A 15,376-nucleotide genomic window follows, 5' to 3' on the forward strand; every position below is an offset into this window, starting at 1 on the left:
CTGAAGGCTTAGTCAAAGACCTACACATTGAAGGTTAAAGCAATACTGTACAACACACACACACACACACACACACACACACACACACACACACACACACACACACACACACACACACACACACACACACACACACACACCTAATTTGATGACTGGTTACCACCATCTACTGGCAATTAAGCTAACTACACAGAATTAAGGGAACTACAAGCTACTGTTCCACAAACAGAGGTATTTTATAGAGTTGCTTTTTAATAATTTCTGAAAAAATGTGAGTGATACAGAAATAACTATACAACATTCATTTACAACATCTTACAGAGATGATCAAGGTATTGCTTTTGGGATGGGAAAACATTAGAAAAGGCAACATCAGGAGATGGGAATACAGAAACATAGAAAGAAAACATACCTAATCCCTACAATCTCCACTCCCTCCCATATGAGACACTCTCACATAGTCCTCATGGGTGTGTCATTCCCAAGAACAACAAATCATATTCCTAACAACAATATATTGCATGGTTTCACGTCTTGGAGTTACTCATCTATCAAACATAACGTGTTAAATATACAAAAATGATGTCATCAAAGACAAATATGTAGTTAGAAAAACATGTATGCACATCAACGACAGCTGATAAATATTTTAGACAATACAGTACGTATAAAACGTTAAAATCCATCTTTTAGAATAAAGGCCACCATGGCCTTGGCTTTGCCCATGTTATCAAACTCTGATTGTAAGCTCTGTCATATTCCATGGTGTAGACCTCAACACTGGTATGAAAATGCTTACTGAGGCAAAGTATATCTATCAACAAGTGCATGTGGTTGCCCTTAGAATCTGTGCTCTGACATAAAAGGTTAACAGATAAAATCCATTGGTTTTATCTTCTTTCTTTTTTTTAAGGTAGATAAAGAGTTTTTGGTAGAGCTTTTGTATTGAACAGTAATCTTCAACAAAGTATAACTGACCACAATCCGAAAGTGAGAAGAACTGATAGCATTATCTGATGACTATGGGCTATATCATATTTCAATGTGAGAAGAGTGATTTAAAAGTGAATATTTCATGTTTATTTACGTGTTGACAGCTTTTCACTTTAAATGGCTTGAAACACAAACAAATATACCCCTAGTACTGTAGGGATAATATAGGTTACTGAAACAAAATCAAAGACAAAACATCTGAATTGAATTGAAATGACATATAATATGTGACAGTTTCTCTCCCTTTACAATGAAATCATGATCATATATACACAAAAATACTTTAGATACTCATGTTAATGTAAGCGTTGATATTCTTTAGAGATGAAAAATAGGTCCTCTTGTTGTTTGCATGGCAGAGATGCTGCTACAGTGGCGCCCTCTGGTGGTAGTATCTCCAAATGCAACACATTGGTCTCTACATAAGCATTTTAGTGCAGCATGTACCAGCAGGACAAACAATTGAGAATGTGTGTGTCTATGTCCATGACCAAGTCCCTTTTCTACTTGTTTTTCTGTGAGCCAATCATGACCTTGGATACAAAGTTGACGATGGCGCTGGCAGGTTGTTCAGGGTCGTGCTCGGCAAACAGGTGACACACGTTCTCTGTCCCATTCCCCGACTTCCGCGCCACAAAACCAAAAATCCTGAGAGGAGAGGAATCAACTTTAACCAGAGTGGAACTTCTGTAAGCTTTCAAAATGCAATTGCAAAACAGGTATCTAGTGATATTCAGTGAATGACTGAGAAAACAGATTATAGATTATAGAAAACAACAATTCTTAGGGAAGAGTGCAGCATGTGCAAAGATGAGAAGAAAAGAGGAGATGAGGCTGAAGGAGAGAGGAAACTAGTGAGGGAGGAAGAGAGGAAGAAGATGGGAGAAGATAAAAAAGAAAGGGAGGGACTTACTTAGCAGAGGAGCAGCCATCTTTTGTCCACCTGGCGTGAAAAGAACAGTGTTACCAATGATTACATGCTTACCATGCGTAACATTTTTATGCATGCTATAACCATAACAATATCTGTGTCAGATATTCTACTCTACACCTGCTGCAGAGTGTGTGCAAGTGTATGATTGCTCTCTACTTAAATGTGAATAAGGTCTATTTACACATACAGTGCTGCTTGAAAGTTTGTGAACCCTACAGGGATGGTCATTATTTTTGGTATAAAATATTAAAATTAACTTATAAAATCTTTATCTAAACCCCAATTTGTAATAAAGACATTCCAAATAAAGGACACAAACAAACAAAAAGGATATATTTCCATTGTTTATTTAACGAAAGTGGTTTATTTAACGAAAACTCAGATTTCATGTGTGAAATGTTTTCATGCAAAAATATGTGAGCCTCTTTAGTCAATAGCTTGTGGCACCTCCATTAGCAGCGATAACTTGGAGTAAACGTCTTGTATAGGCACTAATCAATCTCTGACATCTGTTTGGAGGGATTTTTGCCCACTCCTCCTTACAGAACTCAGCCAGTTGAGTGAGGTTTGAGGGGTGTCTGGCATGAACTGCCCGCTTCATGTCCTGCCACAGCATCTTGATTGGATTTAGGTCAGAACTTTGACTTGGCCAATCCAAAACACAAATCTTCTTTCTCCTGAGCTATTCTTTGGTAGATTTGTTTGAATGCTTTGGGTCGTTTCCTTGTTGGAAGACCCATTTTCAGCCCAGCTTTAGCTCCTTGACTGATGGCTTGACATTCTGTTCAAGATTCTCCTGGTATACCTCAGAATTCATGGTTCCCTTAATGATGTGGATTCGTCCAGGTCCAGAGGAGGAAAAGCAGCCCCAGATCTTGACATTCCCACCACCATGCTTGACCGTTGGGATAAGGTTCTTTTGGTGGTAGGCAGTGTTGGGCTTTTGCCAAACTTAGTGGTTTTGATTGTAACCAAAAAGGTAATTGTTGGACTCATCTGTCCAGAGAACGGACTTCCAGAAACCTTCAGGCTTGTCCAGATGGTCTCTAGCAAAGTTAAGACGGGCGGTTTGGTTCTTTTTTGACAGCAGAGGCTTCTTCCTAGCAACCCTCCCATGAATGCCATTTCGATTCAGTGTTCTTCTTATTGTTGAAGCAGCAAGGGAGGTCTGCAAATCTTTAGATTGGGTTGGCTTTTACCTGATTTATTATTTTTCTTGTGGCCCTTGGGGATATTTTGGAATGGCGTCCACTTCTAGGCCGAGTTGCTATCATGTTAAATGCTCTCCATTTGTAAAAGATTTGCCTCACAGTGGACTGATGGAGCTCCAATCTTGTTGAGATGATTTTTTAGCCTTCCCCAGACTGATGTGCTCTCACTACCCTCTTCCTGATGCCCTCTGAGATCTCCTTTCCTCTTGGCATGGTTTGTTTTGCATTCACCTGTATGGGGAACACAAAACTGACCAAAACTCTTGCCTAAAGTTCTCTCTTTTGATTAGTTCATTTGGTACCCAATTATTTACCCACCTGATTCTACTTACCTATTTGATTTAACCAATGCAACTTGGGGTTCACTTATTTTTGCACCTGCATTAATTTCTTTATAATTATTTTTTTCTACTACACGCAGGATTTCCTCTAAACCAACATATGGAATTGGTAAATATCAACCTGTCATGTCAGATAAAAAGACTGGTTCTGATTAAATAAAGATTTCATGGTAAAAAACTAAAAAAATCTATAATTGCACAAGGGGTTCACATACTTTCAAGCAGCACTGTATGTGTCTGTCTATACTGTGTGTGTATCATATATCATATGTCTCACATGCACACATGCATACACCGCACACACAATATCACACAATCTCACACACACAAACACACATACACACACACACACACACACACACACACACACACACACACACACACACACACACACACACACAGACAGTGAGGAGTATACTCACTTGCGTTCCTGTGGGTCGAGGGCACAAAATATGACGGTGTTGACAGTGTAGTGTCTCCTGAAGAAAAGCCTACAGACAGACAAACACACAGACAAAGACAGAGGGATGAGTCACAATGACAATGACAACAGCAGCTACAGTGTATAGGAGTGTGTGTGTGTGTGTGTGTGTGTGTGTGTGTGTGTGTGTGTGTGTGTGTGTGTGTGTGTGTGTGCATGTGTGTGTGTTGCACTTACTTCCTCTGGTTGTCGGTGAGTGTGATGCCCTGTGCGGACACTTTGAAGTGGACCACTGTGGAGTTGGGTGGAGGGTTCATGGCCAGGGTGAGAGTGGCAGCCTTCTGTACTGCTTGGTACCCCGTCAGGGACTCCAGCTCCACTGAGCCCAGGAACCACACGTTGCATGCTGCGCACACACACACACACACACACACACACATATACAGTATATTACAACAGAGAACAAACACACTACACAGGTTCCATATGTGGCTGCAGGGAGATACACTCAAAAACAACATTAAGAAATAATACACATCTCCTTAATTTCTTAATTTTCTCTCTCAGTACCTGCTCCCTGCTTCAGTAGGTCCGCTGCAGAGTTGGTGACTGACTGTGTCGATGAGTCACTCAACTCCTCCAAGGGGTCTGATAATACACAGAGAATAGACATTAGTGGCATGTGGGAACTGACCCAAACGCACACACACTCTGCCTCTCTCTTGTCTTCTCCCTTCTCCCTTCCTCCCACCCACCCTCCCACCCTCCCTCCCTCTCTCTTACCTCTGTCAGGGATGATGAGTTTGCAGGGCAGGGCCAGGGGGGTGATGGAATGCTGACAGACCAGCGCAGTGAGGCTTCCTGTGATGAACAGATCACAGATATCTCACAAAAAGGCTTATTTGATAGTAAAAGAGTTGATGGATACAGTTGAACTGTGAATGTACTACTCAGCATGACCAGCAGAGGAAGACATTGCCTTAGCAATTGGGGAATGAGCCTTATGAGCATATCAGACAGACCTCTGTTCAATCAGTGATTTTTGAACAGAGAAATGCAAATATAGCCCAAGAAACCCCACAGTGACAAACACACATACACATACAGGGATGCATCCTCACCAAAATAGGGCTCGTTGGGACAGCCCTTCAGCCGCACCCCTTTCTGCGTACACTCGATCAGGAAGTGCCTCACCAGCTCATTAGACAGGTCTCCCACTGCACGGAGACAGGAAGTGACATCAGAGAGGGGGTGGAATCCAAACAGCGTAGGAGAATGGTTCAATAGGTCAACTGTACCTGTACTGTACTGTACCTTTCTTGCTCTGCTGCAGGACAGAGGGAGGAGGCGTGGCCACCTTCATCGCCAAGCCGTAGGCTCCACGGAACGAGTGGCTGTCCCGCACGATGAAGGAGCCCGGCTCTCTGTCCTTGAGCACTGTGATGGCTACAGGTCACCACACAAAACAGTCAGAACAACCGCAATTCATATATACACTCACCGAACACTTTATTAGGAACACCTGTACACCTTCTCATGGTGGAGGTTGTGTAATGATGTGGGGAATGTTTTCTTGGCAAAACTATGGGCCCGTTAATACCAATCAATCATCTCTTGAATTCCACAGCCTATTTGAATATAGTTGCTGACCATGTGCATCCCTTCATGGCCACAATTTACCCATCTTCTAATGGCTACTTCCAGCATGATAATGGACCATTATCATGGGTGTCATTAGCTTAGGGTGTCACAATCCATTAATACTTTTAAAAGAAACCTCAAGACACACCTTTTTAGCTTAGCTTTCTCTTAATCCATTTGCACTTCTATTTTTGTTTTCTTTTTATTTACCCTCTTAATCCATTATTATTTCTAATCTATTCTCTATGTATATATGTATGTATGTATGCTTGTATGTTCTGTACTTATGTATTTTCAATTTTACTGTTAAGCACCTTGTATTGCAATTTTGTGTGAAAGGCGCTATATAAATAAAGCTTGATTGATTGATTGATTGATGTCATCATGGACCAGAATCTCAAATTAATGTTTCCAACATCTTGTGGAAACAATGCCATGAAGAATTGAGGCTGTTTTGAGAGCAAAGGGAGGCCCTACCCAGTATTAGAATAGTGTTCCTAATAAAGTGTTCAGTGAGTGTATATATGGGGCAAACCATGAGAGTTCAAGGACATATTAGGTACTAAGCTCTTGCAGCACGCTTCTCATATCCAGGGACAATATTTACCTTGGTCTCTAGATATGTCTGGTTTGTACCAGAACTTGGAGGTGTCCTGAACAAACTTCACAGTATCCTGCTTGCTGGCAAAGAACTCTGCAATGTACAGAAATAACCACTGAGTCTATACACTTTCAGTCCCATACATTATGTACACATGTGTTTGTGTGTGTGTGTGTGTGATAGCCTGAGGCAGATATAGACTGCAGTGTCCCCTCCTGACCAACAGAGGGAGTATGGGCAGTGCAGTACCTGATCCTGGTGAGGGGGTACCGCTGAGTCCTCTGAGGGGGTCAGGAGTCATGGCGGAGGGGAAGGGGATGCTCAGGCTGCTGCAGCTGTGTGGGCTGGAGAATCCACTGAGGGAGGGGGAGCGGGACCCCCCCAGCATGAGCAGATCACCTCCCTCAACCCCCCTCCTCTTCTCAGGCAGCAGGGGCGGCAGCCCACCCTCCCCCAGCCCCAGCCCTAGGCCCAGACTCTCTACTGCCTCCAACAGGCTGTGTTCCAGGACTCCATTTCCCAACAGCAGAGAGGATATATCCGCCTCATCTCTCTCCCTCCGGCCCCCCGGACCCTCTATGCCTCGGGGTGTCCCCCGGGGAGAGCTGTGGGCGTTTGGGGCACTGAGGGACAGAGGGGGAGAGCGCTGGGGGAGGAAGGGGGAAGTCAGGGAGTTCTGGGCTCTGTCCTGCCAGACCGGAGGTGGGGTGGGGCTGAAGAGGAGAGAATGAGAGAGTAATGGTTTAAGCAAACACACACGTAAGCACACTCCTTGCTCTCGCCTAACAACATGCAACTGATCAGAGCTGACTGACTTTACTCTGATCTGAAATACGTGTTTAATAGGTCAGAGGTGTGTGTTTGATTGACAGGAGGCCTACCTTTCTGTGTGAGGGAGGGGGCTTCTTGAAGATACAGAGTGCATGGATCCAAACATTCTCTGACAGGAGGCGGGAGTGACAGACACTTCCGATCGGAACAGCTCTCCCTCCGTAGAGCCCTGGGTGAGGTTCATACTCTCCAGGAAACTCCGGGAATCTGTCAGGGGGGAAAACATCCCTTTAAGACCATGGAATCCCCTTAATAACACAAATCAACACAACACTCTTCCTACATGTTATGTCCCTTATTAACATTTTGAAATCATTCTAAAACAGCTGTAGCAATGGTTTCATACCATTACAATCCCTAACTACGTCATATGCATAAACACCACTATTCTGTACTTCCTCATAAAACAAAGGGATTGTAGCCTGCTCTCTGCCCTCTGTCTGCTCTGTTGAATGTCCTCTGTTCTGTAGCCATGTGTTTAGCCAAGAGAGAGGGGAAGGGAGGCCTCCTAACATTACACTCTCTGTGTCATTCACTAAACATCAAAACAAGCCCCTTCGGGCCAGGATATGATGAGTAATGGTGAAGAGATTCAATCATCATAAAGCTCTCCTTGTATCCCTTCGCCCCCCCCCCCCTCTCTCTCTCTCCCTCTCCTCAACTGGGGCTGAGGAATTTGGGCTGAATGTCCGCTCTGCATTAACAGACAAACTCCCGTCATCACCAGCTCATTACATAATCATGACACACACACACACACACACACACACACACACACACACACACACACGCTCGCGCACGCACACACGAACGCACGTACGCACGCACGCACACACACACACACACACACACACACACACACTCCCCAGCTAGACAGAGAGTTCTGAATGGAAGAAGCATGCCAAACCACTGATTGATGTAGGGTATTCAACTGTGACAGACAAAATAACAGGAACGTTGGTTCATCCACAGCAGGGAGTAGCGGTAATTGGGAGTAGTAGTTGAGAGGCACTGAACACCACACTGCCAAAACCTTTAAGAAGTAGCTAACCTGATCTATAAATGACCATGGTTCCCTCACTATTGGTATGAAATGCCCATCAGTGTAAACTAACAGCTGGTACTGTCCAGGCCTGCAGAATTAGCTACAACCTGACACACACACACACACACACACACACACACACACACACACACTTGCATGCAGGCACGCAAGCAGACTCACACACACATACACATACACACACACACACACACACACACACACACACACACACACACAGGTCACACCCCTTGTCACAGCCAATCCACTGTCTTACTTTAAGGAGTAGCTCTACTACATTTACATAACTGGAGTATGGATATAAACAATCACATAAACAAACTTTCCTAGCATCTGAAAATATTCCATAAAAACTTTCCCACAGTCTCTCTCTTTCTTGGATCATTCCGGAAACAAGTAAACACTATTCCATGGGGCCTTTAGCCTGCTTGTTCCCATGGGTACTCCTTCTGGGAGCGGTTTGTCCCATCGGCTGTGATCTGCCTTGTGCTCCGGAGAGCATCCCTGCTCTTCCAATAATTACAGACGGACACTGGGAACGTCGACACCACCCCACCACGTCCTGACCTGAATCTGTCCCACATGAGAGAGACCACTTTACAGTAGTGTGTGTGTGTGTGTGTGTGTGTGTGTGTGTGTGTGTGTGTGTGTGTGTGTGTGTGTGTGTGTGTGTGTGTGTGTGTGTGCGTGTGTGTGTGAATGTATGTGCAACATAGCCAGTCCTGAGCTTCACTGCCTAATCAAGCACTCTAAAAACTACTCACCCCATTTTTTCACCCCAGCGGTCTTAACTCTGTGTCCAAGCAACACAGTGTCCATAGCTACTAACTCCAAGGGCACCACTGTGTTAATGAAAGATGCCTCACAGAGAGCTGGCCAGAGTCATGAAAACTACACTCTCTCAACAAACCCAGGGTACACAGACAAACACAGCATGGGGGGTGGGGGGGTTAGAGATGAGGGTAGTGGAGAGAACAGGGTTAATCTGAGTTAGAGGTCTGTGTGTGTGTGTGTGTGTGTGTGTGTGTGTGTGTGTGTGTGTGTGTGTGTCTCTCCTCTCCTCCCTCCCCTGCCGTGTTGCTCTCTGCTGTCTGGGTCTGAGTGAAGACAAAGCCTCCTCAGTTTGGGCAGAACCGTGCAGAACCACTTCCAGATGGCAGCGGCCCATGGGCATGATTGCCAACCCCCAAGAACGCACGCACGTACACACACACACACTCTCTCTCTCTCTCTCTCTCTCTCTCTCTCTCTCTCTCTCTCTCTCTCTCTCTCTCTCTCTCTCTAATGAGTGATAGAGAGGGGGGTCTGAGAGAGGGCCCAAAGTATGATCTATGTCATGGTTGAGGTTACCTCAACAACACATGAAACCACCCTGGAATCATAGAGTCATCATGACATATTATGATTCCCTTCCACCTCAAACAACACTGTCACATCATTAGAATGGGATGAATGGGATCTATACTAAAGGGAAAATAAACTGTAAGGTTAGAGAAAGAGTGAGATAGAGAGAAAGAGATATGGGGTGAGAGAGGGAGAGAGAGAGAGAGAGAGAGAGAGAGAGAGAGAGGGAGGGTTAGGGTTAGACAGTCATCACATGTGCAGAGCAGCAGCAGAAAAGCTCCACTATGCGACTGACAAAGACATGCTTCTCATCTCTCTCTTTTTCTACCTCAAACAAACACCACTCTCATCACACAGGCTTGAAAACACACACTCACAAATACACACACACTCAATTCCTCTCTCTACTAAAGAGGTTTCACAGACTCCCTATCGACCACAGGAATGTGCTCTTTCTCCCCTTCCTACACTCGCACACACACACACACACGCACGCGCAAAGAGGCCCAGGCTGACAGATCTTAAGGGTGAAGGCTCTTCACAGCTGTTCATTGTGATCACTGACTTTAGGCAGTCAGACTGAGGGAAGGAGGGAGGGAGGGAGTTGTGAGAGAGTTGGGGAAACTGCAGTATAGCAGAGCCCGGATAGCTCAGTCGGTAGAGCATCAGACTTTTAATCTGAGGGTCCAGGGTTCAAGTCCCTGTTCGGGCGATGTTTTACACCACCTGCTCACTGCAGAAGATATAGCTTACCAGGCACCATGTGGATGCTGAAGCACAACCTGAAGACAGCCTGTTATTGTCATCCTCATATCTGGGGATAGTCAATCAAACTGAACACTACAGCACCCTCCACCCCCCACCTTTCAGAGTCTCTTGGAGACTGTCCAGAGCAGAAGAAAAACTACCGGGCAGTTCCCTTTAAATCAACTCCCCCTGTCCACCGCTCTGTTGTGTTTGGGCCGACAGCTTTATCAACTCACTGGAGTGGGAGAGGAAAGAGAGAATTATGGAGCAACTGAAGAGTGAGTGAACAATAACACCACTGCAAACAAGGGGAGAGGGCGGATGAGAGAGATGGGGGGGGGGCAGGATGCTGTAATCACAGAGCTGTGTGATGATGTCTGACTTCATGTCGTGTCTGTGTAAAGTCCCTGGGGTGTCCTTGTATAGAGGTCTGGGTCGGGCACCGGACACTGGAGTACCAGTACCTCCAACTCCAACTGAACACACCCCACCATCTCAAAATAGACCTAACTGACCCAAAACACACTTAACCTACCCAATGTTTGTTTGTGTGTGTGTTATATGTGTGTGTTATGTGTGTGTGCGTGTGTGTGTGTGTGTGTGTGTGTGTGTGTGTGTGTGAAAGAGAGAGAGAGAGAAAGAGAGAGAGAGAGAGAGGGAGAGAAAGAGAGAGAACTCAAGCTATGCTTTCTGCAAAGTAAATAAATCGTAAAGACAACCTGTGATATCTCCATTGATAGGCTGGGGAGCCACTTACAGACAGTATTAATGCTGTCAAACAAAGCAACTGCTTTCTTTCACAAATACTTGCTAAATAACACCCTCAACAAGTCAAGTCAGTCTGTTAGAAGCCAGAACAGTTAGTACAGAAGAGGGGAAACAGTGATTCCCAGTCAGTCTGAGGCCAGTCACATTTTATGACTCCTTGATATTGGCCAAGAAAGCTCTCCCTGAGTTTTTTACAGGATGAGATCATGTCCGAACAGTGGAAGGAACCGTCTCATGGTTCCATGATAAAAAAAACATGGCGTGAGGACATGAGGGATGGCGCTGTCTGAAAACACTCTTCCTCAGCCTTGTTCCTCAGAAAAACAACTCCTCAGTCCGATCAAGGCACTTCAGACAAAAACGCTTTTTGTCCTTTCAAACAAAGAGAAGGGAAAGAGGGATAGAGAGGGGGAGAGAGGGAGTGGGGGAGACAGGAAAATAGAAAGGCATCTGCCAGACAACCACACAAGAAAAATTCCAGAAGCCGTCTGCAAATACCAGAGGCCTGCAGGAGAGGGAAGTGTGTGTGCTCTTAAATAACCTCAAGATGGAGAGAGAGGGTGATATAACATTAACAAAAAGAGAAAAACCGATAGGTAGAGATAATGAGTTGTGGGGGGGGTGAGCAGAAGGGTAACGTAAAAACAGAAAGCATGATAGAATAAAGGACAGAAGAAAAGAGAGGTGCCAAACTTCTCGAGCAACCGGGGGGGTCCTATTTCCCGGTCTGCTGAGAGCTCTGAGACAATGCAACAGAAATGGGGCTTCAGGCTGTGAGTGTTTCATTAGCATACACACACACACACACACACACACACACACACACACACACACACACACACACACACACACACACACACACACACCAAAATTCACACTTTGACAGATATATAAACACACAGAGAATGTAACTGAGAGAGGGTACTGAGGGAAGCAGTAAGTGTGTGTACGTACCAAGAGAAGCAGTAAGTGTGTGTACGTACCAAGAGAAGCAGTAAATGTGTGTACGTACCAAGAGAAGCAGTCATGATGGAGACGGTGTCATAGAAGTATCCCACTCTTCCACTGGTCCCTCTGCTACACAAATCTCCTCTCTCACTCTTTCTCGAAAACTTCACTCTCACACTCTCTTGAACTTTCCTTTTCCTTCTCTTTTGCACCTCCTCTATCACTCTCTCTCACTCTCTCTCTCTCTCCCTCCCTCTAGCACAGCTGGTCTTCACTGGGGGCTCGAGACAGTCAGCCTCCCAGCACAAATAAAAGACTACTCTAACGAGAGAGTTCTCTCTCTCACTCCCTCTATCAGTCTGCACTGTATCTCTTTCTCTCTCTCTCTCTCTCTCTCTCTCTCTCTCTCTCTCTCTGTTACAAAGCAACAAGAGCTCAATGTAAACTCTTGGTGTCGGCAGGCTGAATGAAGTCATTCAGGTCCTAGAACAGAGAGTAGCCATGTCCGAGTCCTACACTGCCCGATGGAAAAACAGTTCCCAGTTTGTTCCTGACTTGTTGTGACACTGCTTGAGTCTGAATTCTATGGAGGGAGGGACAGAGGGAGGGGGAGAGGAAGAGAGAGAGGAAGGGAGGGAGAACTACCCCAGTCTTGTCTACATTGGCTCCCTCCCCTTTCTCCCATTGACCACTATGCATTGTTTCTATAGGGCCTCTCCAATCTGTTTCCTCCAATCAAAAGGCATTCCTGAGGGTCAGAGGTTACATGTGCCCTTTTATGGCCAGAGAGGGGGTCGTGCAAGTAATTGTATGGCCACTCTGTCAGGGCATGTGGCTCTACTCCCACCATCTGCTCCTTAAACACGCACACACGCACGCACACACACACACACACACACACACACACACACACATACACACACACACACACACACACACACACACACACACACACACACACACACACACACACACACACACACACAGAGATATATAGACAAAGGCATGGAGACACTCTGATTATGTCATCATAAATTACATTATAAAGGCTTCAATTTTATTGTGTTGAAGATGTTTTATCTCAATAGTAGCATATGGTGCTTTCCTCCCTCTCTCTCTCTCTCTCAGGTGGGTGTGTGACTATGACAGAGGGGTCACACCCACCTAACAGTGACCACAGGGGTCCCCAGTGCACCGCCTGCTGTTTTGGCTACACTCTTGGAGTTCATACTGACCTTTCACCCCCAGCATCCCAATAGTTTAGCGTTTGGGAAAACAGCCCATCTGCCCCACTTAATGGGCTAGATTCCTCTATCTGAGAACATTCTCTATTGGCTGCCATTTCTATCTCTCTGTTTGTTTTGATTCCAACACAGAATCACAAATGAAAAGTCATCACATAACCTTTGCTGCTGTAGTTTTCCAACACAGAGAAATGAAAATACACAACTATTAGATGCAAGAAGCCAGGAGTTCACCTACGTGAACAAATTAGACTCAAAACAGCACAGTGTGCAAGTTGAATGATATGAAATGATCACATGCATAATGGTATTTACACCAGATACAGAACGAATATCTGTCTTCTCGACGTCTCCTGCTCCGCAGACAGGAAAGCATGCACAGGAATGCGGAACATCATTATCTGTATTGCTGACATATCTTCTCATGCCATTATAGTAAGTGAGTATGGACTATCCCATGCCATCCTATGTGAGCCCGCTTCCTCTTCAGACAGTATCTGATAAAAAAGACTTCAGTACCACCCCACTAACCTCAGACTAACCTTTATAAACACACACTCACATCAACTCACATACTGTAAATGCTGGCAAATAAGACATTCCAGACCCCCCCCCCCCCCCCCATGTAATTACTCTGGTGAGAGAGACTGGTGGGAACCTGTGCTGGATAGGGGTGGGGTAAAGGGGGGTATTTTGTAGCTGTCTGGTGTTGCAATCAGTAATCGCTCCCCACATCTCAGTAGCCCGGGGTAAATATGTCATTATGATAATGGCAGTTAAACATAAAATTAAAAAATCATTAAATGGGGTACTAAGATGGCCGCTGTGTTTCCCAGACTATCGTCTCTGGGAAACAGGAAATTCTGTCTGCTCACAATCTCAGAGAAAAATATGTCCATTGCCTTTTTTCATTATTCTGTTGATCCGCCAGGGCAGAATCAGGTGGTATTTTTCTATGCAGGGTAACCATCCTCCCTCCATCCTGTTGCCTGTCTGCTCTGGTAAATATATTTACAATAAACACCTCATTCTGCCCTTTAAGGGCTCTGTTGCTTTGTCTTTGTTCCAGAGCAGGACCAGCATAAATATCACTCGGCTTTGGTCTTTCATTGTTATTCTCAATGAATGGTTGTGACTGTGTCTTGTGAAGGTCAGTGTGTCTGACTGTGCACTGGCAATGCGCAGGGCCATGGCTTTATGACTGTGTTGGCTCTTACACCACCAGCATGCCACCTGGCTGGGTTAGGGTTACGGTTTTATAAAGAGTTAGCGTGTCATATTATTGAATTGGCCAGAGCCCCACTGATGAAGGCGTCATCTTTCTACAGTGTTTCTCTCTCTGCAGGCTTCAGCCCTGTGGTCCCTACAGAATAGCACACCAGCACAGACCCTATCCCAACAGGAAGTGAGTGGACATCCTGCCAGAGGTCACTTCCTCTTTTACAGTAGAGTATTTTTAGCAGACTTATCAGCTGGGCTGGTCCTTTTGGGATATGGGAGGAATTCTGTTATTTTCCCTGATCTTCTGTTGCCTGACACCACTGTATAATAAAAAAATGTATACCCCCTTTAACTTCTCAAAAACCTGAAATCACCTTTCCCTAGCCTAACCTGACCAAGCCCCCTGCCTCCTCCCTAACCAGCTATGTCCACTTTCAGCATGATTATGTCTCAGCAGCTAGTAGAGAGGTAAAGAAAGCGATAGCATGTGATCTGTGTGTGTGTGTGTGTGTGTGTGTGTGTGTGTGTGTGTGTGTGTGTGGGTGGGTGGGTGTGTGTGTGTGTGTGGAGAATGTATGACTGTAAGATTCCACCCTGCTAACGAACCCTGTCCAATATCAATCACAGCTCTAATGTTTAAGTTTCAGTCTTGATTCCAGCCAACCAGAACTATCTTTCTCTTCTACGCGCACACACACACACACACACACACACACACACACACACACACACACACACACACACGCACGCACACACACACACACACACACACAGACACACAGACACACACACACATACGCATGTCGAAAGTGTACCTTGTGATGTCCTGTGTGTCTCCCACTGTCCCTCTGGCCTCTGAGAAAACTCTGGGAAACTTTTCACTAGTGAGAGAGGACAACAGGTCTGATCAGATACAGAACACACACACACACACACACACACACACACACACACACACACACACACACACATACACACACCATCTGTTTTTACTATCATACACTAGCTTTTACCATAGGGTGTTGGAGGAGATATAGGGAATGTAGGAGTGGACGGGACTATCACACA

At 45.2% G+C, this 15,376-nt stretch overlaps 1 protein-coding gene across 1 annotated transcript in view; it reads right to left on the reverse strand.

The window, feature by feature from the left end:
- Positions 1 to 249: 249 nt before the first annotated feature.
- tns3.2 (tensin 3, tandem duplicate 2) overlaps positions 250 to 15,376 on the reverse strand; it is a gene marked incomplete at its 5' end in the record, with an annotated part of 29,904 nt that continues 14,777 nt past the window's right edge. Inside the window, 13 exons of the mRNA XM_083671604.1 lie at positions 250 to 1,641; positions 1,907 to 1,936; positions 3,902 to 3,970; positions 4,138 to 4,306; positions 4,471 to 4,548; positions 4,684 to 4,761; positions 5,022 to 5,117; positions 5,215 to 5,346; positions 6,149 to 6,235; positions 6,392 to 6,855; positions 7,024 to 7,180; positions 15,124 to 15,189; positions 15,322 to 15,376. The exon at positions 15,322 to 15,376 is cut by the window's right edge and continues 63 nt beyond it. Coding sequence (XP_083527730.1) covers positions 1,497 to 1,641; positions 1,907 to 1,936; positions 3,902 to 3,970; positions 4,138 to 4,306; positions 4,471 to 4,548; positions 4,684 to 4,761; positions 5,022 to 5,117; positions 5,215 to 5,346; positions 6,149 to 6,235; positions 6,392 to 6,855; positions 7,024 to 7,180; positions 15,124 to 15,189; positions 15,322 to 15,376 — 1,626 coding nt within the window. The 3' untranslated portion in view covers positions 250 to 1,496. The remainder of the gene's footprint in view (positions 1,642 to 1,906; positions 1,937 to 3,901; positions 3,971 to 4,137; positions 4,307 to 4,470; positions 4,549 to 4,683; positions 4,762 to 5,021; positions 5,118 to 5,214; positions 5,347 to 6,148; positions 6,236 to 6,391; positions 6,856 to 7,023; positions 7,181 to 15,123; positions 15,190 to 15,321) is intronic.

Source organism: Argentina silus (genome assembly GCF_951799395.1).
Source record: "Argentina silus genome assembly, chromosome: 6".
Classification (NCBI taxonomy): Eukaryota; Metazoa; Chordata; class Actinopteri; order Argentiniformes; family Argentinidae; genus Argentina; species Argentina silus.